Here is a 27140-nt window from a genome sequence, read left to right as displayed (position 1 = left end):
CTCACCTAAATCTCCGGTGACCCTCGCCACAAAGGCCTAGGTCACGGTTCCACTAAGGGATTTCCTTCGAGGCGGAAACCGGGCCTTACACAAAGATTGGGGCACACATCCACAACTTAATTGGAGGCTCCCAACAAACCGCCACAAAGGCCTAGAGTCCGTCTAGGGTTCCAAGAACCCAAGAGTAACAACCTTCTTGCTTTCACCACCACGAATCACCGTGGAGAACTCAAACCGATGCACCAAATGCAATGGCAAGAACACCACAAAGATGCTCAAGTCCTTCTCTCTCAAATTCCAACAAAGCTACAAAAGCTATTGGGGGAATAAGAGAGGAAGAACAAAGGAATTCACAAAGAACACCAAGATCAAGATCTAGAGAGTTCCACTCACAAAGAGATGGATTTGATTGGTAGAAATGTAGATCTAGATCTCCTCTCTCTTTTCCCTCAAATGGGGGCAAGAATCATGGAGGGATTGAGAGATGGAGCAAGCTTCTCTAGTTCAACAATGGAGGGGAGAGAGAGTGAGAGAAGCACAGCCCAAGGAGGAAGAAGGGGGGTATTTATACCCCCAAGAAAATCGAGCCGTTTGGGCAAAAACAGGGCGGATATTCCGGCCCAAGTTGGGGCCGGATTATCCGGGCCGGATAATCCGGCCTCAGGGCCAAAACCTGGACAACATCCGGCCAAAACTCCGGCCCCTATCCAGAGCTGCTTTTCTTCCGGTCCTTAGACGAGTTCGGGGGGGCCGGATATTTCCGAAATATCCGGCCCGGATAATCCGGCCCGGATATTTCCAAAATATCCGGCCTACGAAACCTGCAGAAACACCAAAACTAAAACGGGCATAACTTTTGCATCCGGACTCCGATTTCGATGATCTTGGGCTCGTTGAAATCACAACAACGAGCTCTACAACAATATGCATAGAAACATCATAGTCCAGCAAAGGAGGATAGAAACAAATGAAGAAAGGTTTGACCTATCTCAAAAAGACATACCGGTAAAACCTCCAATCTTGAAAATGCAACAAGTTGCCCAAGGAAAAACCATTCTCAATGAACTAGAGCTTGTCATGAGAATAAGCACAAGCTCTAAAACATCACATGGATAAGATCCAAATAAAACCAAGAAAGATGATGAACCAAACTCGAAAACGCAACAAGTGATCTATGCGAAATCCGTTGATGAACTAGAGCTTGTCATGAGAATAAGCACAAGCTATAAAACATCACATGGATAAGGTCCAAATAACAACCAAGAAAGATGATGAACCAAACTCGAAAACGCAACAAGTGATCTATGCGAAATCCGTTGATGAACTAGAGCTTGTCATGAGAATAAGCACAAGCTCTAAAACATCACATGGATAAGGTCCAAATAACAACCAAGAAAGATGATGCAAGGATGCAAAGGTTTGAGCTCTCTCCGAACGATACGATCGAGTTACTCACTCGAGAGCCCTCTTGATAGTACGGCAACTAAACTATAAACCGGTCTCCAACTACACTATGAGACCGGTGAGAAACAAACCCTATCAAGAGCAAACCTTATACTTGCGCATTCCACTTGAGCTCGATGACGACGATCTTGACCTCAACAAGATGGAACGCCTTTCTTGCTTGTGCTTGCTTGACGAAGTCTTGTGGATTGCTCCCCCATAATCCACCATGGGAGAGCTTCTTCTTCGGCGCATCTTCACATATCCATGATCACCATATGGATGGCAAGACTCAAGCAAAGGATCTCTTCGAGATGGCTCATCTTGAACTTGCACTTCATTTCTTCATTCTTCATCATGTTGATGTCTTGAAGTAGCTTGAGGGCTCACTTCATCTTCATCTTCAAGACATACTTGACACTTGATATCCTTCATCAATTTCTTCTTATTGCAACCTTGAAGCCAACATATGGTTCAAGAATTGCCTATGGACAACTCCTACAAATATAACTCAATGCAAACATTAGTCCATAGGGATTGTCATTAATTACCAAAACCACACATGGGGGCTCCATGCACTTTCAATCTCCCCATTTTGGTAATTGATGACAATCTCTTTGAGAGGGTTTATATAAGGAATTTAAGTAACAAATAAGTTGAATATATAGAGCAAACTCCCCCATAATATATGCATGTGTGAATGATCTTGACTTTCATTGCATATATTGGCATTCAAAGCCTAGTGGAGTTTCCTCTAAATATTCAACTATGCAAAGCAACAAGATGCAATGCAATAAAGGCACATGCTTAAGCACAAAGCAAAGACATAACCAAATTCCCTTAAACCCTCCAAACTTCTCCCCCATTGGCACCAATTGCCGAAATGGGTGAAAAATTTAAAAGGCTAATATAGTGAGAGTTCCTCCATAGCGTGTGCATTTCTCATAATTTGAGTGGAATCAAATGCACATATCCAATGGCGAATATTCGGAAGGAATCACACTATAGATAGGATCAAAGATTGCAAAAAGATAACAAAGTCAAGAAGCTTCAACAAATGAAGCAAGCAACCAAATGAATCACAAAGAGGATACCAAAAGAAAGATAGATATTATGATAAGATCAAGAAGATTGCTCTAAATAATATGAGGAAGCTCCCAAGGTTTGTGCACAAAACTAGACAATTTGCATTGGAGTATAAAGTGCACAAACATGGAATCATCACTCCCATAATATCATTCAAAAACAAAAGATACCAAGTGAATCAAACTCTAATGATCACCACAAGATAGTGCTCTAAATCAAATGAGGAAGCTCCCCAAGGTACATGCATAAATTAAAATGTTGTATTTGAATACAATATGCATAACATGGAATCCTCACTCCCTCATTACCATTTAAAACACAAACATTTGGAATAGATCATAGATAGAGAAATAAGCTTAACACTTGCAACAAACAAATAGTTGAGCAAAAAGTAAGAGGCACCATAATAAAAGGCTCAACCAAGAAGATATGTGAAAGGCATGATAAAGCATATTATAAGACTATTATATGGATGAGCAAAAAGCATCATCATAGTCTTCAATGAATTATATTTCTTAGCATGACCAATCAACATGCAACAAATAAAAAAGATATCAAATGGAGATGTATCATCTCTTATGTGTATAAGTTTCTCTAAGTGGACAATATCACAAAGATATTTATCCACAAAGAAACATGCACACACCAAATAGATACACAAGAAAAATAGCATGATATCCAAGACGAAGTCATGCAATATACCAATAAGATTTTTGCTTAATAGCATGGCCAAAGGCTCAATATTATCTTATTGTACATTCATGAACTTCAACCACAAACAACTAAAATACATCACAAATATCAACAAGGGATAGAAGATAGTTGGGATGCATTTGAGAAAGGCAACAAGTATCACAAACGGGGATACCAAAAGAAGTAACTAAATTTGCACTTTCATCTATATTGCACATGTGAGAGCCTTGAGGAATTGATATGCAACAAAATTGCTAGATAGGCATAGTTGGGATGGATGAATCATGAGCATGATTTAAAATACTTCCCAACACATGCACTCATCTCAAATTACTCACATTCACAATAAAGAGGTTTCATTAAGACTTTTGCAAGAAGCACAACATTTGCAAATCAAGAGATTCATGCCAAGATGCAACCATAAGGTTGGATACAAGAAAAGTATGCATGAGAAGATACTTGTTACCAAGATAGCATTGGTGTGGATGTAGTAGATATGTGTTCGTTGATCATCCTAGCTTGCCTCACGTTACCATTGAGTCACCACTTCTTTCCAAGAGTGAGACAAGCATTCAATGCATATCCATTGTACCTAACACAAAGGTAAGTACAAAATGGTCCCCAAACTAATTGGGTCCGAAGTAGTTAGACACACTACAACATATAGGACAAACTCCACAATTCTATGTGCATATAGATATGAAATTGAATTTCATGCACATCTTAGCCAAATTAGGATTTGATGGAGTTTACCCTATATATTGGATCAAAGAAAGTGACACATGCCATAAGATATACATATATTAAATATGCATGCACAATACTTTCAAGAACCAAAGGAAGATACAATTTGGACAAAACACCAAATAAACCAAGAGACAATGGTTGTCCAAATTATATCAAAGAATCAAATCAACACAAGATTGACTCCAAAGACTTATCTCATTATAAGAAGCTAATTAAACCTAAGCACAAAGGAATGAGATAACCAACTCCCAAGAGAGCAAGGTTCCAACAAATAAACCAAACCCTCGACACTTTTTATGATGGCACACAGTACCAAAAAGAAAATTTATGACTCCCAAAACCAAATTTTTGATAAAGATCAAGAGAAGTTTATATAACAAATATAGGAGAGCTCCCCAAGATTAGTGCATTATCTAGGATTTAGAATATGGATACAAAATGCACACAACTAGGATCATCACACTACCTATATCTACAAAAAAAAGCTAAGAAAGTTTGAATAGAAAAAAGAACACATGGGAGTCAAAGCACAACAAATTCATGGCAATAAATAAGGCAATTTAAACACAAGAGCCAATGTAGATATGATCAATAAATATCTACCTCATAATTGATTACCAATTGTCCTAGGACAAGAGGTATTAGGAAATATTTCCGGTGGTAGTTTGTAAGTATACATAAGATCATATTTACAACGAACAAAGCATATGGTAAAAGATAAGAGTTAACCATCATGCAAAGAAAGTTTCTTGATAGCTTCATTTAGTCATACCAACATGCAAGGCAATTAATAGTATTCATACCAACATGCAAAGCAATTAATAGTATTCATACCAACATGCAAAGCAATTAATAGTATTCATACCAACATGCAAAGCAATTAATAGTATGACTTGAAGCACATGGTTTTCCAAAAATGTATTGAGGGACACGTTGTGAAAAACCATGCCAAGAAAAACTTACACAAATAAGATCCACAAAGATATTAGCAATGAAGCCATTTAAGCAAATTGGAGCTTGTTTGAGCAAACATGCCACATAGGAGAGATAATCTACAATATCAATTCTATGTGACACAACCTCAAATGTTCACATTTCCTAGGCTTGTAATATGCACAAAGCTTATTACTCCCCCATAATGTGATAAGGAATTTATTTTCACAAGAGGCAAATAAGATCCAACTAGAGATATTAATGAACATTAGAATTTGAATTTCTCATGAAGATGACATACCACATAGAGACTAGATAATCTTGCAATATCAATTCTAAGTGATATTCCTCATGTACACACATTGTTAGGATTGTGAAATTCCTAAAGGCATATCACTCCCCCAAAATGTTATAGTCCAATAATCTCTCATAAGAGCCATATAAGATACAACAAGATGCAAAGAGGCTCCAACACAAGCACAAATACATGGTGTGCAACCTAACATACATAGCCTTGATTTCTCAAGAAAAACACGTAGGATGCACAACATATACAAACACATGTTAGGAACAAAACTAACACATGCAAAGGGGCGAGTAACTTTCAATATAAATGAGTTGAGCACATGTTACCGCAAGGAGGAACATTGGGTGTATGATAGAAGTAAGATAACCAAAAGACTTGGCTTGAGATAGTATAAATGATGAAGATCCCTTAACTCTTCATGATGTAGCCAAGTCTCCAATGCCCTCCAACAAGCACCTATTGATCAAGTTTTGGATTGTTGGTCCCCAACTAAGTTGGGTCCTAAGAGGTTAGTCACAATAGGCCTGGCAACCCAAATGGTTCTTTTCTTGACACCACTTTGAGCACCAACAAATTTGGCAAACACATTGCCACCCTCATCCTTACGAAGAGAATAAACATCATCAATGGTGATAGAGTTGGATGAGGTACCAATAGTGCAAAAGGAGGAGATGTGACCCTTCTCACGGCATATGTAGCAAGTTCTTTTCTTCTCCTTCTTCTCACTAGATTTCTCCACAATGGGAGCATTGGCTTGATTCTTCTTGGGAAGTGGCATTTCTTCAACTTGAGGTTGAATATGAGTTTGAGCTTGAGGCCGCTTCCCTTTTTGCTTCTTCTTCAAAGGGCAAGATCTAACATGGTGCCCTTCAATTTTGCACTTGAAGCAAACGATCTTGGCCGGGTCTTTGACTTGTACTTTGCCCTTCTTCTTCTTGTTGTTCTTGGACTTGATCTTGTTGTTGGAGTTGAATCCAAGTCCACTCTTGTCATTGGGGGATTGTTGCACACTTAACATCTTATCAAGTTTGCATTTCCCTTCATGACCCTTTACCAAGTCGTTCTTCAAAGAAGAGACTTGGGCCTTGAGCTCTTTGATTTCCTCTACATGGTTAGTAACAACACAAGTACTAGTGGAAGTAGAACCTTCATTGTTAGAGCAACAAGGCAATGAAGATAATTCATCACAAGATTTAGCAATATTATGAGTGGATGAATTACTAGGACTAGCACATGGCAATATAACATTTTGAGTAGTAGTGCTAGTACCCACATGAGGCTCACAAGGTGTTGCCTTAGATATGATAGCCTCATGAGCTAACTTTAGCCTATCATGAGAGGCTAGAATATCCTCATGGGAGCTAGAAAGTTTTCCATGATTTTCTTCCAATTTCCCATAATTGCAAGTTAGCAAATCAAGTTGAGCCCTTAGCTCAACATTCTCCTTCATGATAGATGCTTCACAAGAAGTAGAGTTAGTAGCACAAGCATCATCACAAGACATATCAAGAAGAGAGGGTAACATAGCATGCTCTTTTAAATATGAAGCTTGTAGTTGCTCATATGACTTGGTGAGGATAGAGTGTTCGCTCTCCAAGGCCTTGTGGGCCTTGTCTAGATCATCTAGATCCTTAACAAGTTTATCATGGCCAACACCAACTTTGAACTTTTCATTTTTAAGCAATTTTAATTTAGCTTTAGCATGGTCTCTTTCTTTAGTGAGTTTAGCAAATATTTCATTTTGAGACACCTCAAGGGTTTGAAGTTGCTCCTCAAGAGAGGCTACGGTCTCTTGTTCTTCTTCAAGATCATTCTTTAAAGATGCTACATCATCGGCATACTCTCGTTCAAGAGCACCCTTTTTATCAATGGTGTTCTCATGCATCCAAATAAGTTTTTGGCTCTCAATAGCGGTAGTCAAGATTTCAAAGAAGTGAGAGCTAGCAATTTTATCTTTGTAAAGAACCTTGAATACACTCTCACCTTTATCGCGTAGAGAGACAACCCAATCCTCTTCTTCATATTCATCCTCATTCTTATCACCACGAGACATATTAGGTTCCATGGTAGGAGGTACCGTGGAACCCTTGGCCATAAGGCATATATGAGGACCGTGAAATAAAGATGAGGAGTTACTTGAGGCTCCTTTCAAGATCTTGTCTTGACCAATAGAATCTTTGGTTTCCTCTACATTGTTAGACACACAACAACTAGAGGAAATAGAATCATTTTTATCATGGCCACAAGACAATGCAAGCATATCATCATTAGATTTTTTCAAGCAACTTACACATGATATGCAAGGACTATCAACACAAGAATGTAAATCATTTCTAGTGCTAGATGTGTTTAAGTCCAAAGATGAACCATTGCAATGAGATATAGATGAAGGATCATCAATAGTAAGCTCAATACCAACATTGCAATTTCCATCACCACTCACCATATCATTACCTTGTGTCTTGAAACACTTTGGTGAAGTGGATGAAGATGAGAACTCATCACGGCCGGAAGTGGAAGCAATACAATCATCCTCAATGATATTGGACACATCATATTTATCTCGAAGTTTTGTCCATAATTCATGAGCGCTCCCAAAAGGCATGATTGAAGAAGTAACTACATTGCTCACAACAAAGGAAAACACATGAGAAGCAAGAGCATCGAGACAAGAGTTTTTCTTCTCCTCATAAGATAAATTTTGGGGATCCTTAGGAGAAGAAAAACCCATGTCAAGAAATCGCTCCATGTTCGGGGAAATACCCGCAAAATATTAAGCACATAAATTTTCCATAGATCATAATTTGTGCCATCAAATATAAACAAGTTATTGTGATCTAATCCCTAACCGACATCTTTACTCTCAAGGCGGTGAAGCCTAAGAATGAGAGACCTTGCTCGATACCAATTGAAAGGACACGGATGTCGCCTAGAGGGGGGGTGAATAGGCGATTTAAAACTTTTACGAGATGGGCTTAACAAATGCGGAATAAAACTAGCGTTTACTTTGTCAAGCCCAAAGCCTATATACTATGGTTCACCTATGTGCACCAACAACTTATTCTAAGCAAGAGTTCACCTATGTGCACCAACAACTTATGCTAAGCAATACAAGCAAGTATGTGATAGCAAGATATATATAACTTCAAGCACGATGGCTATCACAAGGTAAAGTGCATAAGTAAAGAGCTCGGGTATAGAGATAACCGAGGCACGCGGGAGACGATGATTTATCCCGGAGTTCACACTCTTGCGAGTGCTAATCTCCGGTGGAGAGGTGCGGTTGCTTAGTGCTCCCGAACGCCACAAGAGGCTCACCTTGAGGTGTGGTTGCTCGATGCACACCAACGCCACAAAGGCCTCACCCCAAGATGCGGTACTCACACCACACACCGAACGCCACGAAGGCGCCTCACCTAAATCTCCGGTGACCCTCGCCACAAAGGCCTAGGTCACGGTTCCACTAAGGGATTTCCTTCGAGGCGGAAACCGGGCCTTACACAAAGATTGGGGCACACATCCACAACTTAATTGGAGGCTCCCAACAAACCGCCACAAAGGCCTAGAGTCCGTCTAGGGTTCCAAGAACCCAAGAGTAACAACCTTCTTGCTTTCACCACCACGAATCACCGTGGAGAACTCAAACCGATGCACCAAATGCAATGGCAAGAACACCACAAAGATGCTCAAGTCCTTCTCTCTCAAATTCCAACAAAGCTACAAAAGCTATTGGGGGAATAAGAGAGGAAGAACAAAGGAATTCACAAAGAACACCAAGATCAAGATCTAGAGAGTTCCACTCACAAAGAGATGGATTTGATTGGTAGAAATGTAGATCTAGATCTCCTCTCTCTTTTCCCTCAAATGGGGGCAAGAATCATGGAGGGATTGAGAGATGGAGCAAGCTTCTCTAGTTCAACAATGGAGGAGAGAGAGTGAGAGAAGCACAGCCCAAGGAGGAAGAAGGGGGTATTTATACCCCCCAAGAAAATCGAGCCGTTTGGGCAAAAACAGGCCGGATATTCCGGCCCAAGTTGGGGCCGGATTATCCGGGGCCGGATAATCCGGCCTCGGGGACAAAACCTGGACAAAATCCGGCCAAAAATCCGGCCCCTATCCAGAGCTGCTTTTCTTCCGGTCCTTAGACGATTTCGGGGGGGCCGGATATTTCCGAAATATCCGGCCCGGATAATCCGGCCCGGATATTTCCAAAATATCCGGCCTAAGAAAACTGCAGAAACACCAAAACTAAAACGGGCATAACTTTTGCATCCGGACTCCGATTTCGATGATCTTGGGCTCGTTGAAATCACAACAACGAGCTCTACAACAATATGCATAGAAACATCATAGTCCAGCAAAGGAGGATAGAAACAAATGAAGAAAGGTTTGACCTATCTCAAAAAGACATACCGGTAAAACCTCCAATCTTGAAAATGCAACAAGTTGCCCAAGGAAAAACCATTCTCAATGAACTAGAGCTTGTCATGAGAATAAGCACAAGCTCTAAAACATCACATGGATAAGATCCAAATAAAACCAAGAAAGATGATGAACCAAACTCGAAAACGCAACAAGTGATCTATGCGAAATCCGTTTCGATGAACTAGAGCTTGTCATGAGAATAAGCACAAGCTCTAAAACATCACATGGATAAGGTCCAAATAACAACCAAGAAAGATGATGAACCAAACTCGAAAACGCAACAAGTGATCTATGCGAAATCCGTTTTCGATGAACTAGAGCTTGTCATGAGAATAAGCACAAGCTCTAAAACATCACATGGATAAGGTCCAAATAACAACCAAGAAAGATGATGCAAGGATGCAAAGGTTTGAGCTCTCTCCGAACGATACGATCGAGTTACTCACTCGAGAGCCCTCTTGATAGTACGGCAACTAAACTATAAACCGGTCTCCAACTACACTATGAGACCGGTGAGAAACAAACCCTATCAAGAGCAAACCTTATACTTGCGCATTCCACTTGAGCTCGATGACGACGATCTTGACCTCAACAAGATGGAACGCCTTTCTTGCTTGTGCTTGCTTGACGAAGTCTTGTGGATTGCTCCCCCATAATCCACCATGGGAGAGCTTCTTCTTCGGCGCATCTTCACATATCCATGATCACCATATGGATGGCAAGACTCAAGCAAAGGATCTCTTCGAGATGGCTCATCTTGAACTTGCACTTCATTTCTTCATTCTTCATCATGTTGATGTCTTGAAGTAGCTTGAGGGCTCACTTCATCTTCATCTTCAAGACATACTTGACACTTGATATCCTTCATCAATTTCTTCTTATTGCAACCTTGAAGCCAACATATGGTTCAAGAATTGCCTATGGACAACTCCTACAAATATAACTCAATGCAAACATTAGTCCATAGGGATTGTCATTAATTACCAAAACCACACATGGGGGCTCCATGCACTTTCACCATGTAATAGGGTTCCACATGAAATCACGAGAGCAAGGTTGGGAAACCCACCCATCTTGCATGGTTCCCTAATGGGGGTATATATGGGGTCTTAGCATACACGTCGATTAATAATTAATATGTTGTTCCCTCCCACATTTGCCCAACACCGATGATAGCACCAACAAATGAAATATATAGAGATGAATCCCACCAATCGGTTGGTTGCCACCTCAAGAAACCAGTTAGAAGAGCGACAACTCTCCTTCCCTCTACAACCCCCAACCTCACACTATAAGATTGCGCTTTAATTGTAGCATAACCTTTTTTGTGAGATGAGGAAATATCCGTAGTAGGTCAACCGAAAGACTTGGAATCTTTATATAGAGAGGCATTTGTGCCTATATAAATAAAAGGATAATGACCAGAAAAAGTCAGAGGCTCGCATGTCCTCCAACCTCCGGTTCACGCATCTGACACGTGTTTCGATACCCCACCTTATCTTTTTCTTTGGCCTCTCCTTTTACTATCTCCCAGGTGTGAACATGACGCCTCTACTGCTATCATGCCGTCGCGCGGTCACACAGCCACCACGCTGGTGACCTAGCCCTGCACCTCGCCGGCTACCAACATCCTTGCCGCCCCTGCTCCTCCTCCCTCTTCTCCCCCTCTGGTAGTCCCTCTGCACCGCCTCATCCCCTACATCCCGAATTATCGCCCCCCCCCCGTGCGACTGCACATGCACTTGCATCGCGCGCCTCCATGTTGGTTCCACGGCGTTGCCTCGTCCCCCCAATTGCAGACTCCCGCGTCGTTGGACTTTGCTACGCCGCGCATGGATCATGCGACAACTCTGGTTCCCCACTCGCTTCTGCATGCAACCGCCACACCGGACCTCCGCTTCCTCGCCATCGAAGGGCTCATGCGCACCTCCCCCGAAATCCGGATGGACGATGACGCTACTCATCGAGGCGTCCCACCACCGCAGTGCTATGTCTCCCACCTCCGGTGTGGCCATGGCCGCACAGGATGCAACATTGCACTGTTGCTTCTAAGTTAGGCAACATTTGTTGCGATAGCAGTTTGACGCTGCTTTGAATGGAGGGAGGCAGTCGATGCTACAAGGGTCGAGCGATGATGCTACTAGTGGCATATGATGGAGCTTCCACAAGCCATGATGATGCTGCGAGTGGCATCGGGTTCCGCTACCATCGGCTTGGGCTGATGTTGCGACATGCGACAACAATGCTACGACCGGCGAGGGAGGGTGCTACAAGGAGGAACCAACAGTGGTGCAAGGACCTTGCCGGAGATCTCGTAAATTTTTCTTCCGATACTACAATAGAATAAATGGTTTGCTATGATTGTTGTGTTGTTTTGCTATGAGGTTCCTGACAATATCTCAGATGAGGCCGGGTTTGGAACAATAGTACATAATTTTTGCAACAAGGTCTCAAGTGAGTTTCCACGAAGTCTCCAGCAAACTCCCTGTCAACTATTTTTTTCTTGTTGGTTTTAGGTGAATACTTTTTGGCTTCAATGAAGCAAAAGCGGGTTATTTTTGCTTCAATTAAGCAAAAGTAGGATTTGCGGCAAAATTGGACATAGAAGTCGATCTAATTGCTAAGAGTGGTTAGATTCGATGGAGGGAGACATGGAGGCTAGGGGGTTTTGACCGTTTGGACGATTGTCAACACGGTCAAGATTGCAGGGAAAAGCTCTCCCACCGCTACACCTTCAAAAACAAAAACAAAAACAAAAAATTAGAACAACACAATCATATTTTTTTTTGTACGGTGTAATGTCATGAGCCGAATATATAGTTAGCCATGCATATTTGTCCAAGATGAATTAGCCGTATCCTTCGCCACCGACATGCCATAAAAGTAGAGGCTCAATGAAATCTCCTCCATGAATGAAAAACGCTCATCAACCTCAATAAAATGCACTTTATATGTCAATCACGTTCTAGTAGAGTAGTAGCTAGCTCTCCGGCATGACGTACGCGCGCCATGGTTTCATAGTCATGGAAAAAAGAAAGGGAACTCGCGTGAGTTACTATGTCTCCTCCGCGATTAAATCTGGTCAAGCAAGGCAAATTAATTAAAGCAATGCAAAAATGTTGCCGTGACCTCCTCAACTTCCTTGTCCCAGGAAAGCAATGCAAATCCCTCCCTCTCCATCCGATGGCTGTCGGCTCACCTCACGCCCGTCACGCGGATCGTGCCCCCATCCATGGTATGTCCGCGTTCGCCGCCCTCCCCCTGCTCGCACCTGCCCACGCCCGCTCCCTATAAATTCTTACGAGGATTGTCATCTCATCCTTCATCCCCAAACTCCTCTTCCTCAGCCAATATTCTGTCATCTTATCAATTCATAAATCCGATCTAGTCCACGGCATATGTAGTCGTTGCACGGCATGGTGACGACGGCCATGCCGGCGGACATGGCGCATGGTCGGGAGATGCTCGTCTCTGCCGGTGGACATGATGCATGGTGAGGAGACATCTCGATCTCCCTAAGAACTCTCTTTTCTTAGCACAATTCTTTTTGAGCGCCTGTAAGATCTCTTGCCAAGCGCTCTTTCCCTATATTGATTCCAATCCCTGCATTCATCACCCAGAATGTCTGTATTAACAATCAATCATGTCTCTTTCTCCATCATACCTCTTTATTTTCCACAGCTTATTATATTGGACTTTGAGGTTCAGCTAAGTAGCAGTGAGATTGCATTGAGGCATCAGTAAATAAATAGGAATAATTGGAAAATTGAATAACTAGCAGAAAACTGGACCTTGATCTCTGAATTTTTAAACTCTGAAACCTGGTTGTCTCTCTTTGTAAATGTATAAAGTAGTTACTAGTATATGTTCACATGTGCACTTATGTCTCTTACGACTGTGTCTCCATCAATTTAAAAGCTCATCATATATAGTCATGTTATGGACTATATTTTTTTAAACCATGCAACTCTGTAACCAGCTCGGCGAGATGTACAGCAAACTGAAAAAGACTTCGATATCTGAACTTTATCTCAGCACTGCTGCTGCTGCCATCCTAAGAGAACGACACCAGCGAAAAAATGGTTAGAGCCCAAGCTAGCAGCCCAACCTAACGAAAGGAAATAAGGCCCAAGCTGCCATCCTGTCTCTGAACCTTACGACCGAAAGTGCGGACCTGCTCTAATGGTAGCAGCATCCTCAGCCGCTGTATCCTAGATTCGCCACTGCCCCCGCCCCTCCCCTCCCATCCGCCACCAGTTTCCTACTCACTCTCCACTCCGCATCAGATCGACCGATCCCCTTGGGCTGCCGCTGCTCCCCGGCTTACTCGGCCGCTGATGTATGACGGCCGGGAGGCCGTGGATGTGCAGGGTTCGATGGTCGGGTGGGGCGCGGCCGCATCGTGGACGAGGTTGAGCCGGTCGCCTGCAAGGGCCACCATAGATTGCTGCCCGATGATATGCTGTTTGGTTTTGCTTTGTTCCGTCAGTTTTAGGTGTATCCATTCCAACTCTATTTACTGAAATTCCTAAGCACCTGATCAGTACAAGCAAACTAGGAATAACCTTGAGATCATCAAGGTTACATCCTTGTAAAATCATCTCCTTCACTGAAATTCCTAGCATCTTGTCCATGTTTTTTATAATTTGTCTTTTATATCTTCAGTAGTAGTAATCAGAAGCTCCACTTTCAGAGGCCGTATCCCAAGAGGTTTTACCGGCTTCAATGGTTCGTTGCCATGGTATAGTACCACCTTATGTTTATGTGTAGCAATGCAAGAAAGGATAACCTTTGGAATATGTTAATGTGAACCAGAGATGTTTGATAATCGAATCCCACCTTGGTGAAAAATATAAAATCATGAGAAACCAATGAATTGCATCTTGCAAAAGTCCCTTGCGCCATTCCTCATCTACTTTTTAGTCATATGCACGGATGATGATTTAATTCCGTGTACAAAAAATATATAACTCAGCTAATGATTGGAGTCTGGCCCCCGCTACTCACTGGCCTCATCCGCGGCTGATGTTCGATGGTCGTTGTCTTGACAGTGGCACATGACTACATGCAGGCCATGTACACGTAAGGTTTGATGGTCGTGGACGTCGTGCTGGAGGTCGAGCTGTTTGCCTGCAAGGGCGACCACAATGACCTTGACGCTACTGTTCAGGAGCTCGTCGGCAATAGCATCAAAAGGTACTAACTTTCAAATGGGTTGATGCCTGATGCAAACACTATTTGGTTTTACTTTTTGCCAATGTTAAGTCTATTCAGTCATATGTAATTTGGATGCACAAGTTTAGCACATGTGGCTTAATCACACAGTTGGAAAAATATTTGTTATTTTGTTATTAAGCCTAGATAGCGTCCGATTCATGGAAATAGATGCGTGAAGAAGAAAAAAAATTCTACATGAGCATTAGTATGTCCATGGATACAAGACTAATCCAGTTGTAGCAGCTAACCTTTATGCAAAAGCTTTAAACCATTTGTTCAAAATAAATACAGAAAATTAGGTTGTTAAAAATAGATTATTGTATCATACCAGGACACTGCAATGAAGTTGCAAAGCTAGAGAGACATTGTAATTCCCTGATGGATAGTAGCACGTACTAATTGTGAACCAAAAAGACTCCAGAACATATAAGGTGCAGCACAAAAGGCCATAGCTCCATATGCAAGTTCCCATAGTGACACGTTTAAACATAGTTTAAACCTGTAACTAATTAAGGTCACGAAACGGTACATGAAAGATCTATACGATTGTATTCATTTGACAATGATCCATGAGTACTGATTTGGATAGTATAGGAGGATGTAACAAATTCACTATGCATCCATGTATAAGAGAATTAGCACTAATAGTCTTTGTTTGCAACACATACATAATCAGGATCTGTATGGGGCGGACTGTCTCCGCTAGAATTCTTGAGTTCAAAACATGCCTTAATAATTATGATCCACTTTCAGAGGAAAACCCACGAACCACATCCCAAGTGGTGTTACTGGCCTCAATGGTTCATTAACATGGTATAGTGTGATATTCCTGTAATGATGGTGCTACCTTATATTTCTATGTTGGAATGCAAAAAAGGATAACCTTTGAAACAGGGTAATGTGAAATAAATGTTTGATAATTGAATCCCACCTTGGCGACAAATATAAACCATGAAAAACCAATGAATTTTATCTAGAAAAAGTCCCTTCCACTATTCCTTATCTCTTTTCAGTCATATATGCACAAATGATGATCAAATTCCATGTACAAAAAAATCTAACTCAGCCGATGATTGGAGTCCGGCCCTCACTGCATAGTGACCTGGATAGTACAAGTGGATGTAAGAAAATTCACTATGCAACAATGTACAAGAGATGTAGAACTAATAGTCTAAGGCTTTGTTTGTAGTACAGGGCATACTCAGGATCCGTACGGGGCACACTGTCTCCAGTCGAATTCCTGAGTTCTAAATAGGCCTTACTAAATGACAGAATCAATATTTCGTGTCACCCGGACACATTTGTAGGAATCTAATGGTCAAGACATAAATCTTGAAGTGATCCATACCTCCTTGCTAGGCTAGCCTTCGAGCTAGTCCAACCTCACAGCTCATACCTTCACCCCTGGGGGCTGTCCCTTTTGCATATACCCCATGCTTAGTCCCCTTCTTTGGATGTAGATGAAGTATGATTGGAGATGCGTGTCTCTGCAAGTATTTATTTTTCTGTATATCATGATTTGTTGGGTAGTTGTATTAGCAAATCAGCATCACGCCTCCAGTCTGTTGTTTGGCATCTATGCAGGTGTGGTAGTAGTATCGTGGTACTGGCAAGATTTCACAACGACGTATGTATGTGGGTGACTCTAGTTTATCATCGTCATCATCCCCACTCTTGTCTCCAAAGTTCGAACAAGTTCAAAATTGTTTGATCCTGTTGTTTGATATTTTTCATTTCAACCTAGATCTATTGTTTATGTACATCATAAATGGAAGTTTTTTCTTTTTATTTATGTGTTTCTAAAAGCAATTAAGCATTCACATATTTGATTTCCTATATAATAACGACCAACTGAGATCACTTCTCATAATGCTTATTCTTACACTTACAGCTTTAGCTAGAAAACATGAGGCATGCATTACACTTTTCTTGTGGATCCTAGCTATCTTTTTGTGCTATTGTTGAGCCTGTGTCATGTGATTTTGTATTTCTATTTAAATAATTAGGTATGATGGTAGCAGGTGAAATTTTTCAATATTTAGCTTCTAGCCGCATCTTTGCTTCCTTAAAACGTTCATTTTTTCTGTCAGAAGGAGAACATGATTCTAGCACTAGCTGGTGTTGTTCTTTATTGTAACACGAAACTCACTTCGAAACCAATAGTTGTGACAAGCGAGTGAATGAATCAACCAATATGAGTTCTTCAAGTGTGCCGATCTGCAAAGATCCATGCTTACATGATTGACCATCTGAAAAAGTAGATGCCATGCAATGATGCGGAAAACCAAGGCTCAACAGTGCCTCATCGACAACATATAAGATGAATTTGCAAAGGTACTCTTCAAGACCCACTGGTCAGGACGTTCTATGTCGTACTAGAATCAAATGGATTCCTGATACAATGTTTTCATGTCCTTGGATCCGGATTCAAACTGTTTCCATTCTTCTCATAATTTCCGCTCACTCTAATATGCTCGAAATTCTATGGAAACATGTCCAGAAGTAATATCATCTTCCAGCCAATGGCTTCCCTGACCAATTCAGCATTTGAGCTTTATGAACTAGTACTGTCGTAAATCTATCATGTAAATTATTACACTACTGTATGTTGCGCCATCAGTTGCTTGCTTTGACATTGTTAGTTTCTTCAATTTTTGATGAGGTGCTGATCTAGTCATCACATAATTTCCATTCCAGGGGATAGATGTTCCAAATTAAAGAATATGTGCTTACTTTGTGTGTCTCTTTGGAGTATTTTGTTGAGGTAACCCATGTTAGCCCAAAATACGATGCATGTTTTTCTCATTTTTTGCTTGTTTCAACATAGTCGAAGGATTTCACTTGCCCCATAAAGCATGATTTCACTATTTCAATGTTGCATCAAATTTGGAAGTTATCGTGTATCATAAGTCTGGATTCTCTTATTACCAAGTTTAGAGTTTCAATATGAATTCCACCATTTCCATGTGTAGGTCAATGAGTTGGTCAAGCGTGCTAGAGGTGCAAAGGTCCATGCTTTTACATAATTGGCCATCTGAAAAACAAGATTCCTGCAATGATGGTGGAAGCCAAGGCTCAAATAAGTATTAAAAGTCTGCCTTTTGGTCATGTTGAGGCTTCTATCTGATGTATTGGTGAATTTCTTATATTCCTTTGGTGCGAATGATGACTCCGTCTAGAGGAATCTTTGATGCTTGTTTCATTTTTTAACATTCTTGCATTTCATTGTATCTGCTCTTGCGCTAGTATTTTGGTTTAGGTGCTCTATGGCTGTGTTCAATACAGTTTGAGATTTTTTTCTAGTCTGGGGCACATTACGGTTGAGTGAGGGGGATGCACTGAACTGCCAGCCTGATGATTAGCATGAAGAACGAGATATGAGCCCACTTCCCCGTTGAAGCCTGCTTTGGCTGCTGGATATGTTTCGTTCTTTCTTGGTTCTGTTTCTCTTAGTAGTAAATCCCAAACTGGCATACACACACACATTTACGCATGCTTGCAGACGGGTTTTGCACAAAGCTGGCTAAATGGGCTCCTGGAATGGATGTGTAGAAGCGAAAGTTATAAAGGCTTTGGCAAGACCCACTTTGTTTAATGTGTATTCCATATTACTCCACCTTGAGTCTGCTTACATTCCATGGTTTACTACCAGGTTTTTGCTGCAGATATCACCATAGTTAGTTCTGTCGGGATCTCAATTCTAGAACAATTCTAGAACTTCCACTATTTTGAAATGACCTGTAAAATGATACATGTCACCACCATTGTTGCTACCTTTTCTTAGCCTGTTAGTTTATAACAAAAGACTTCGCCAATGAGAATCTATATGTGATCAAATTTCATATGGATTCATTGATATGCATGGTTTAGTGGACCGAATTTGTAAGTATCTATAGTTGTAGTCCCAATATGGAATTCACTAAATCTAGAATTTTCATCATTCTCTTTAAGAAGGTTGACTGTAGTTATTTTGATGGCGTTTTTTCTATGTTTTGTTCGTAGAGCACCCATGTTTCACTCAGGAGCCTAAATATTTGCAGTCAGTTCCGCAGCGGTGGTGTGCTGCTCTTGTTGCTGGAGAGGACGCTGCTGTCCTGCACTTCCACGAGCACGAGGTGTCTAGGATGGACACGCTCACTGACATCGCCAACAAGTACTTTGTTGAGGTACTCTCTCCAATCCCTAGTGGTTTGTTTGGCATGTTTTCTCAATGAAGATGAAGATAGTGATCTGTGTGCATTATATGTTCTTGCCAAATGCGAGGAATAGGTTAGGGAATCCCTAGTTTGTAATTATAAATAAAGTGGTTCATGATTTTTCTTGATTACACTGGCCTTTTTAGCAATTACCTGAACCGGATTTGAGAGGCCAAATAGACTGTCATGAATTGTTTTTTATGTCATCTGGTGTACATGAATTGATGCATCTGCGGGATTGGTCCTTTTTAATAATGTTATGAACCTATTTTGATATCCTGATAAGCAAATGGTGAAGTACTCTTCTTGGTTTTCAGCCGCCTGCTCTGTTGTGGTGCTTACAAATTTGCTACCATTTGGTGTACTTGAATTTCTTGTTATCATTTGTGCACTTGAAGTCTGTACTGTTTTTGCAAGGACCAACCAAACATAGCAGGTGCGGCCATCCCTGTGGAAGAGCTTTACCAAACATTGAACTCTTGTTCTCATTTTCTTTTTATTTGCGTGCTCTGTTTTGATCAGGTTCATATTTTCGTGGATACAAATATTCGAGCGATTGCAGGTTTACCAGAATTACAGTTTGTAAACCAAGGTATCAAATACATGGGACCTTTGTACTATAGGCCTTCTTCTCCTCATATATGAATGCAAGAAATTAGCTGCTGCAGATGCTTTTTTGTTCTCGAGGCGTTGCAAGGAGTGGTTCAGTTTTTAACTGTATGTATGCATGCAAACCACTAGAAAGTTGTCTTTGCCTGTTTACTTGGTCCGTTCCGAAAAGCAGTGTGGCTAAGACCAGTTCGAATGTTGTAAGTGCTACTTAGGCTGTGAAGTTTATTTCAAAATAAATCTACTATTGGTTCATATTGTGGTCAACCACGATACTGTTGCATCTTCATGGTACTTAGAAACCAGTTGCTTATCTTGTTTTCCTTGTCATGGTATGCAGTAGCATATAGTAGGTATTCAGCGCAAGCTCCAAAATTCGGAGTTGTTGTTCTTCAAGTTTTGAGCAACAAAATGATATCAAATACAAAGGAAAAACAATCTTGTAGTTACTGTGATTATTTTCTAAAAAATTGATGTTGAACATTTTTTTGCAGGTTGGTGGTAGGACAGCTCAAGGGCCTAGACAACCTGGAGGATCTATGTACATGGATTGAAAGCCCGCAACATGAAGCACGCGTCGGTGAGACGACTGCCCCAACTGGAGATAAATTTGCACTTGCTTTCATCAACACATGCATGCTAGTAGGCAAACTATTAGCCACTTGAATAAAAACATCAAAAATTTACCATTGGTTGATGTTGTTTAACCATGTTCGGTCATGTTGGAAGGCTCGAGAAGCTCTCAAGGCATTCCGCTCCATGTTGTACTGCAGGTCCTCTTCAAGGAAACTACGGCTGGTTCATCCATTGTTGGGTGGCTGCCATTCTCTCACAATCTAAAGTGATGATCGTCACTGCTCCGTGAGGCAGTGTTGCCTACGTCACCATGGCAGCTGTGAGGGGGATAACCAGGCGCTATGTGTCTGCCGCTGGCAGCAGCACTTGAATTTGTGTGTGTCAAACTTACAGGCGACCATATGTTTTGTCCAGTCTGTAAATATTTTAGCCAAATGCAAGTTGAGGTCCTCGATCTACTGTGACCCAAGAAAATTATTTAGCTATTGAGAAAAGCGAGTCTGTTGTTACATTATTGGCAACATTGGTTGTTGTTACTCATTTTACAGCAATTTAATATGATTTGGCTACCTGTTGATCTATGATCTAGCTTTTGGTAGCTTAACACTAAATGGAGTCCCCTGGTATGTATGTGACATATATTTTCCTCATGTCGTTGCTTTGTGTTTGTCTGAAGATGTAATAATATGTATTGGAACTTTTTCTAAACATATTCTCTACCTTGATGGGAAGTTTTTTAATTTACCTCTCTAGAAGCAAAAAAAAAAATAAGATCATGGCTATTGTAAGAAAACAAAGAAGGAATAATGTCTACTTTGTCTACTGCCAAGAGCGTGTGTTAGTTACTATAAAGGTCACCTTAGAGCATCTCCACTGGCAACCCCCAAATAGGCGCCGGCACCTCCGTTTGGGGGACACTCGCACAACATCCTTTTATTTGGGGGAGCTGTTCCCACACCCGGTTCTCTTCCTCATGGCGCCGCCGCTCTTCCTCCTGGCGTTGCCGCTCCGCCTCCTGGCGCTGCCGCTCGCCCGCATCGTAGGCATCTACGGTCGCTGCTAGCGCCGCCTCCTCCCACGCCTCGTACTCTGCGAGCTGCGGGTACCTCTAGCGCCGCCTCGTCTCACGAATCGAACATTGTGCTATTTTTCTAGGGTTTTTGCACTATGAGGCAGGGGAGGAGGGATAATATAGACCGCCGGCGAGGCGGGAAACCTCCCGCACGGTGTCGCGGCGGGAGAATTTACCGCGCGGTGTCGTGGCGGTAAAATATCCTGCGCGACACCCTAGCGTCACTGATAGGCGGCTCCCACGCCCAAAATTTTCAGCATCGCGAGCCGCCGGTGCGCGCGATTTGCGCCCTTGGCGGAGGGACCGACACGGGGTTGCCGGCGCTTCTATTGGGCTCGAAAAATCGCCGGTGCCGTTTAGGGCGCGCTGGTGGGAGCCCATTTTCGCCCCGGCCCCCAAATTGCTATCGGGGGCGCCGGTGGAGATGCTCTTATGTAACTATTCAACGCGCATAAGGCTTCCTCCCCTTTTTTGCCATCTCGTACCGGCGTCCGGGAGCTGCTCGCGTCCAAAGCAAAACAGGCGCATAAAGCGGCTCTGCTCGCTCGGAAACATCGGGACCACATGACAGCGAACATCTGCGGTTCTTGTGATTGCCTTGTTCCATGCATGAGCCCAGATCTGGGGTCATTTTGTTTGGTAGTTTCCGTGACATATGTACAACTGTTATCCTATTTTTATTGGGCACGAACATGGAAGGGATTGCTCCCGGAAATATGAGTAATTAGTGCAAAGTAGTTATGAGGGTGCAAGGAAAATCGGTACATTTGGAGCCTGTTAATATGGATAGAAATCAGCCTCGGATTGCATGCACGCCTACATTAATTTGCTTTTTCCAAGGCCTGGAGTTTGGTTTTCACTGACCAGGTCAGCGATCCGCGGCAATGTCCATCCGAGCCATCGATCTGCCTCTTCATATCTCATATCTGACAAGCAGCAGCGTAGAGAGACGAAAAAAAGAGTCTAAGTCGTTTGCACTTGCATGTGAAAAGGAAACAATTTGTGCGGCACCGTTTATATGGTTGGCTGGGATAATGAACACGGTCCTGATAATAGAAGGCAACGCACATAATTCGTGGGGGGAGTGCCATATAATATCAGCGGATTATTAGCGTCCTCAAGGTTTTTACTTAATGCACGTAATAAACTTGTATGGAAGTAGTATTGTTTTAGGATGCATTTTGAGCAACACAAACACTACTACCGGACTGGAATCTGGGTCGTACAATATTCAGAACAATTCTAGTGAAATTAATTGCAAGACCGGCTACCTGTTATTAGACGATATTGCTATATCCCTGCAACTACAGGCCGACCATGCATGATGTTCAATTTGCAATGAATTGCGCCAGTTTCGGCGAGAATCAAATCTTCAAACTATTGGGATGGGACCCGATACAGACCTATTTCATCTGCCCGCATACACCGTAGGCGTCGGTCAACACCGGCGGCTTTCTCCAGCATGTATGCGGAGCGCGAGCCGGACAAAGAAGGGCTGTAGGGAGACAGATCGATGGGGAGAGAAATGGAAAGGGAATGCCGTGGAAGGATGACACCGGCGTCCGGCCACACATAGTTTGCTCTCCCGCGTGCGGCATGGTTGCCTCTCCATCCCGTCGCGTCGCCAAAGTCCAAAGTCATAAGTCACGGCACGCGCTGCCGCCCGCGGCGGCGACCATGTGTTTCTTTTATAGATGGAGATGGAGGGATAAGGCCCCCGTTTTGGAGCGGGGAACATAACAGATGGATGGATCTCTGCTGCAGGAGGCACCGGCCGGCCGGGATGAAGGGCGGAGATGGTTTGGGGCACGGATCGGTGACGTGGAGCCTCGGAGATGTCGCAGATTATTAAACGAGGCGGATTAGAGGGCATGGACGCGACGGGTAATCAATGGCCTGCCTGTGGTGGATTGTTGGCCGCGGCAGGATTTCCGCGCGCGAGGCAAGCTGAACGTTGGCGTTTTTCGTTCGGGTCGGTTGACCCGACCGCGTGGCCCCGCGAGATCGAGGCGCACTGACCCGCGCGTGCGTAGCTCGCCCTGGAACCAGCGAGAGCAAGTCGTTCGCTTCGCTTCTCCGCGCGCGCGGAAGGAAATCCATCCAGGAAACCAAGTGCGCCAGGAAGCAGGAAGCAGCGCCGGCGTGTGGGCGTCTGTCTGCAGCTGCTGTCGGTGGTGGGTGGAACCTGCGATGTCCGTGTAGTTTTTGCAGCAGTAGCAGAGGTCCCAACGGAAGAGGCTGCAATAACCATGGACGAGGCCGAGGTCCTGGCAACACCGCAGGCACTTGCCAGACCCTTTATAGCACTTGAACATGCAATTCAGCTCTGGCACGTCGCACAGCACCACGCCCCTTACCATCATATGCGTTGTCTCGACTGTATGTATGCACCAAACAAGATTTGAACTAAATCCATGTGGCAATTTTAAAATCTTCATAGAAACTTTGAACGAAATCTCAATGCTTACCGGAGGCGATGAGAAGGATGACCAACATGAACAAAACTTTCTTGCCCATCTCGTTATTTGGTGGAACACCAAGTGAATTCTCAATGGTACAAGTGATCGATGGGAGTTGAATGCTTAGGCTAGGTGGTGCATTTTATAGGAGAACATGATGCAAAAAAATTGCATTCATAAGGGCGTGTTTGACACTTACCAAATTAATAGTCACAATACTTTTTCGGGTTGTATTATATCAAGGATAAATGTTTACCATGGAAGCATTTTAATCATCCAAATCTCATCCATCCTTCGCAGATGTATTTAGATTTGGACGTATCTATGCACGATATAGTGTATAGATGCATCTAAATCTAAATAAATTTGTGACATCCTTTTCGAGAGGGAGGGAGAACTACTAGTAAGAGAGAAGTGATTGAAAAGGATTCGTTTCACCTTCTTTTAATAGATAGATAATATTAATTACTGTTATCATATGTTTACTTTTTATTTTCATTAATTTTTTGTAAAGCTCCTTAAAAGCGCACCATAGATACATAGTCCCTCCCTGGCGAAATAGAGGATGGTTAAGCTTTCTAGTACAACTTATGTCATGTTATAAATCTTTTTTTAAAAAAATACCCCTCGCGTCGACACGGACACTTGTCCGCTCGTTAAAGCAGACACACACACTCCCCCTCATTACCTTCTATCATCTCCGGGGAAATCAGGATTCCTCGGATCCAGTAAGTGTAGGATGCAGCTCTCCGGCCCCTGCAATTGTGTCGTTTTAGATGCTTAAGATAGGTGGTATATATTTTATTTATAGAGGAATGCATGGAAAAAAGTTATATTTATTCTTAATGGCGTGTTTAACATGCACCTAAATTAGACTCAGAATACGCTCCTCCTCATATATCAAGGATATGTATACCATGGAAAGCATTTTAATTATGTAAATGAGGTACTATACTAGGAAAAGGGAAGTGTATGGAAATGATTTTTCACTCCTTTTAATTAATAGATAATATTAATTACCATTATCATATATATTTATTTATTATTGTCATGAATTCTTCTTAAAGCTCCTTAAAAGCATAACATGGTTTATTTTTTTAATGAGTTTCATTAAATTTTATGATATATTTCAAATTTCAATGGAATTTATTTAAACGTAAACCCAGATCTATTGCATGTTGTCGAAGCCGCTCCGGTCGATGTCATCACCGTATCTGACTTTGTCATCGCCGTCGTTAGAGGAGAAATGCACCGTGATTACCCTACAGTCAGCTGCTGACCATTCATGCACCCATTTGTTGGTGGCCGGCGACGCCATTTCCTGCGATGCACGGAGGATGGCTATGTGCCTGGGCTCATGTGGCTCCGTGCGTGTCCAACATTGTCCGATTCATTTTCTTTGATTTTGACATCTGCAACACTGGCGGAGCTATGTGCAAGTCAGAGGGGGCCACCGCCCCCCCAGACTTTGCATTTTTTCTGAAGGAAATTTTTTTAGGGACCTAAATGAGAAGAAAATAGAGCCATTTGCCCCCCCAAACTTTGCATACTATCTGTTTTGCCCCCCCCCAAAATTCTGGGCTAGCTCCGCCACTGATCTGCAACTTGTGATGTATCTAATTTTCGCTGTGACTCTCAATTCTTGACGTGCGGTTGCGTGAATGTGTCCATCTTTTTTGATGAAGAACAAACTCATGTATTAACATGGCTAATGAAATGATCATATGCTTATTTTCTATTGTCAACATGTGATCATTTTTTTAAGACCTTGTATCTAGTTTACAGTTTGTGCCAATGATGTGTACTGAGATCAAAATCAGGAATTGTGTGCTAAGTTAAGTCTATGAACATCAAGATCATGTGTTCACCATCTATACATGTTAATAATCAAAATCTGGAATTATTGTGCTAACTTTAGTCAATGTTTATTACTTATGGAATCAAATCAGTATTGGTCCTTGTAAAAATCATGAACCATAAGAACTAGTGCTAATTTGAGCATTGTTTATATTATTATGTGCATGGTGTATTGTAGGTGCGGTCTAAACTCTGAAATTTAAATATGGGTAGAGCCACAGTGTCCTGTTGGATGCATTGATGCATGATCAGAGTGAGTATGTCATGTGCCACGGTTGGATTTACTAGAGACAGAATGATCTCCTTCGTGTGAAATACGTCACTTGAATACACTAGTTTGACCAATCTTCTTGCACTTTTTTTTTTGCACAAAGAAGGTGGTATTCCATTACAGTAACAGGTGACGGGTACAAATTGCAAACAGGCCTTTTACAACACTCGCCCTAAAGAACCTAATATTTGAAGATAAGACATGTAAAGTTACAGAACACACCCCAGAACAAAAGTTAAAAAAGCAATCAGGTCCTGGAGCTTCACCGTCGCCGCTCGCCGGCTTCCTCAACGCGTCGCCGCCAAGGAATGGAGAGAAGGTGCTCGCACTCTTCCTGCCGGCGAGAACCAACCCCCGTTGGCTACCTCCGCACCGCCGGGAACGAATCACTTGGCCGCACAGAAGCGTCGAGCTCCAACGGGGACAGGGAAATACCTCCTTCATGGAGGTAGAGAAACAGCCGTCTTGCTGGCTGAAGGCCGCCTAGCCAGAAGCAGCACATCGCCCTTCCTTCTCCCCTTGCCTCCATGGCCGAACAGAGAAGGATAGAGAATGGCGCAGCTGCTGAGCAGAAAGAACCAGGAAGCTAACCTCCACATCGTCGAAGCCGAAGACGAAGTCCAGCGGAGCTTCTCCCCCTCGCCTCCACGGCCGTCCAGGAGAAGCTTCACCCAGCTGCAGTCCTCAACCAGCCGCTCCTCTTCCTCGCCGCCACGGCCGGCCAAGAGGAGCTCCGCGCCAAGGATCTCGAGCCTCTGGATGCGGAAGATGACCACTACTTTATTGAAGGAGACCTTGCTCCCCTCCGCCGCCTCCAGCTCCGACCACCGGAGAACTAGCCGCGGGGAGAGAAACCCTAAGAAGCCCTGGATCTGGTCATCTAGACCCCAAGCTGAGCTCCTACTACCAGGCAAACAGCCCAAAACTAACCTAATCCTAAACCTAACTACTACGGCGCCCCTCCTAGCCCATCTCCGGCCGGCTATTCCGGCGGAGAGGGCGTCGGGGAGGCCCGGTCGGCAGAGAGAAGCACGCAGAGAATTGTTCACGCGTGAGAGGAGAAAGGGGGGAAAATGTGCTACCGGGATCTTCTTGCACATGGACGTCCTGGATAAAGTCCTATGTGTAGCTCGGGCTCTGAAAGGGGTTTTCGCTTAACATTTATTATATCATTGCCTGATATTGCCGTAAATAAAAAGATAAAAGTTATCACGTAAGAAAATATCAACGCAAACGGATGGTAGCATAA

At 42.7% G+C, this 27140-nt stretch overlaps 2 protein-coding genes across 21 annotated transcripts in view; one reads left to right on the top strand and one right to left on the bottom strand.

Annotated features, from left to right (window-relative positions):
* LOC139829867 (uncharacterized) overlaps positions 1 to 27140 on the bottom strand; it is an 81259-nt gene that overhangs the window by 47714 nt on the left and 6405 nt on the right. The window lies entirely within an intron of this gene.
* On the top strand, positions 12957 to 20813 carry LOC127321268 (uncharacterized). Of its 20 annotated transcripts, none has more exons than XR_007863935.2 (8): positions 13756 to 14830; positions 16942 to 17185; positions 17549 to 17615; positions 17824 to 19017; positions 19365 to 19483; positions 19570 to 19639; positions 20151 to 20236; positions 20430 to 20813. XR_007863935.2 is itself a non-coding variant. In XM_071824753.1 (7 exons), exons 4-7 carry the CDS (start codon positions 17959 to 17961, stop codon positions 20159 to 20161), a joined length of 294 nt encoding a protein of 97 aa, XP_071680854.1. In that variant the 5' UTR covers positions 13757 to 14830; positions 16942 to 17185; positions 17549 to 17615; positions 17824 to 17958; the 3' UTR covers positions 20162 to 20813. The 20 variants fall into 20 exon arrangements, 5 of the variants coding, with proteins under 5 accessions (XP_051206261.1, XP_071680854.1, XP_051206260.1 ...); XR_011749992.1 differs by lacking the exon at positions 19365 to 19483 and having other exon boundaries at positions 13757 to 14830; positions 17824 to 18007; positions 18854 to 19017; XR_011749994.1 differs by having other exon boundaries at positions 13754 to 14375; positions 14706 to 14830; positions 17824 to 19639.

Source organism: Lolium perenne, unplaced genomic scaffold (genome assembly GCF_019359855.2).
Source record: "Lolium perenne isolate Kyuss_39 unplaced genomic scaffold, Kyuss_2.0 unplaced10, whole genome shotgun sequence".
Taxonomy (NCBI): Eukaryota; Viridiplantae; Streptophyta; class Magnoliopsida; order Poales; family Poaceae; genus Lolium; species Lolium perenne.
The sequence above is the reverse complement of the archived record's forward strand: the minus strand, read 5'-3'. Positions and strand labels throughout refer to the sequence as shown.

What these genes read in the sequence shown, in the direction of transcription:
- LOC127321268 (XM_051350301.2), top strand. Translation starts at nt 14,727, where the DNA reads ATGGTCGTGGACGTCGTGCTGGAGGTCGAGCTGTTTGCCTGCAAGGGC. An exon ending in CCAACAAGTACTTTGTTGAG is followed by an intron (nt 19,018 to 20,150) that starts GTACTCTCTCCA and finishes ATTTTTTTGCAG; the next exon opens with GTTGGTGGTAGGACAGCTCA. An exon ending in GCAACATGAAGCACGCGTCG is followed by an intron (nt 20,237 to 20,429) that starts GTGAGACGACTG and finishes GTTGTACTGCAG; the next exon opens with GTCCTCTTCAAGGAAACTAC.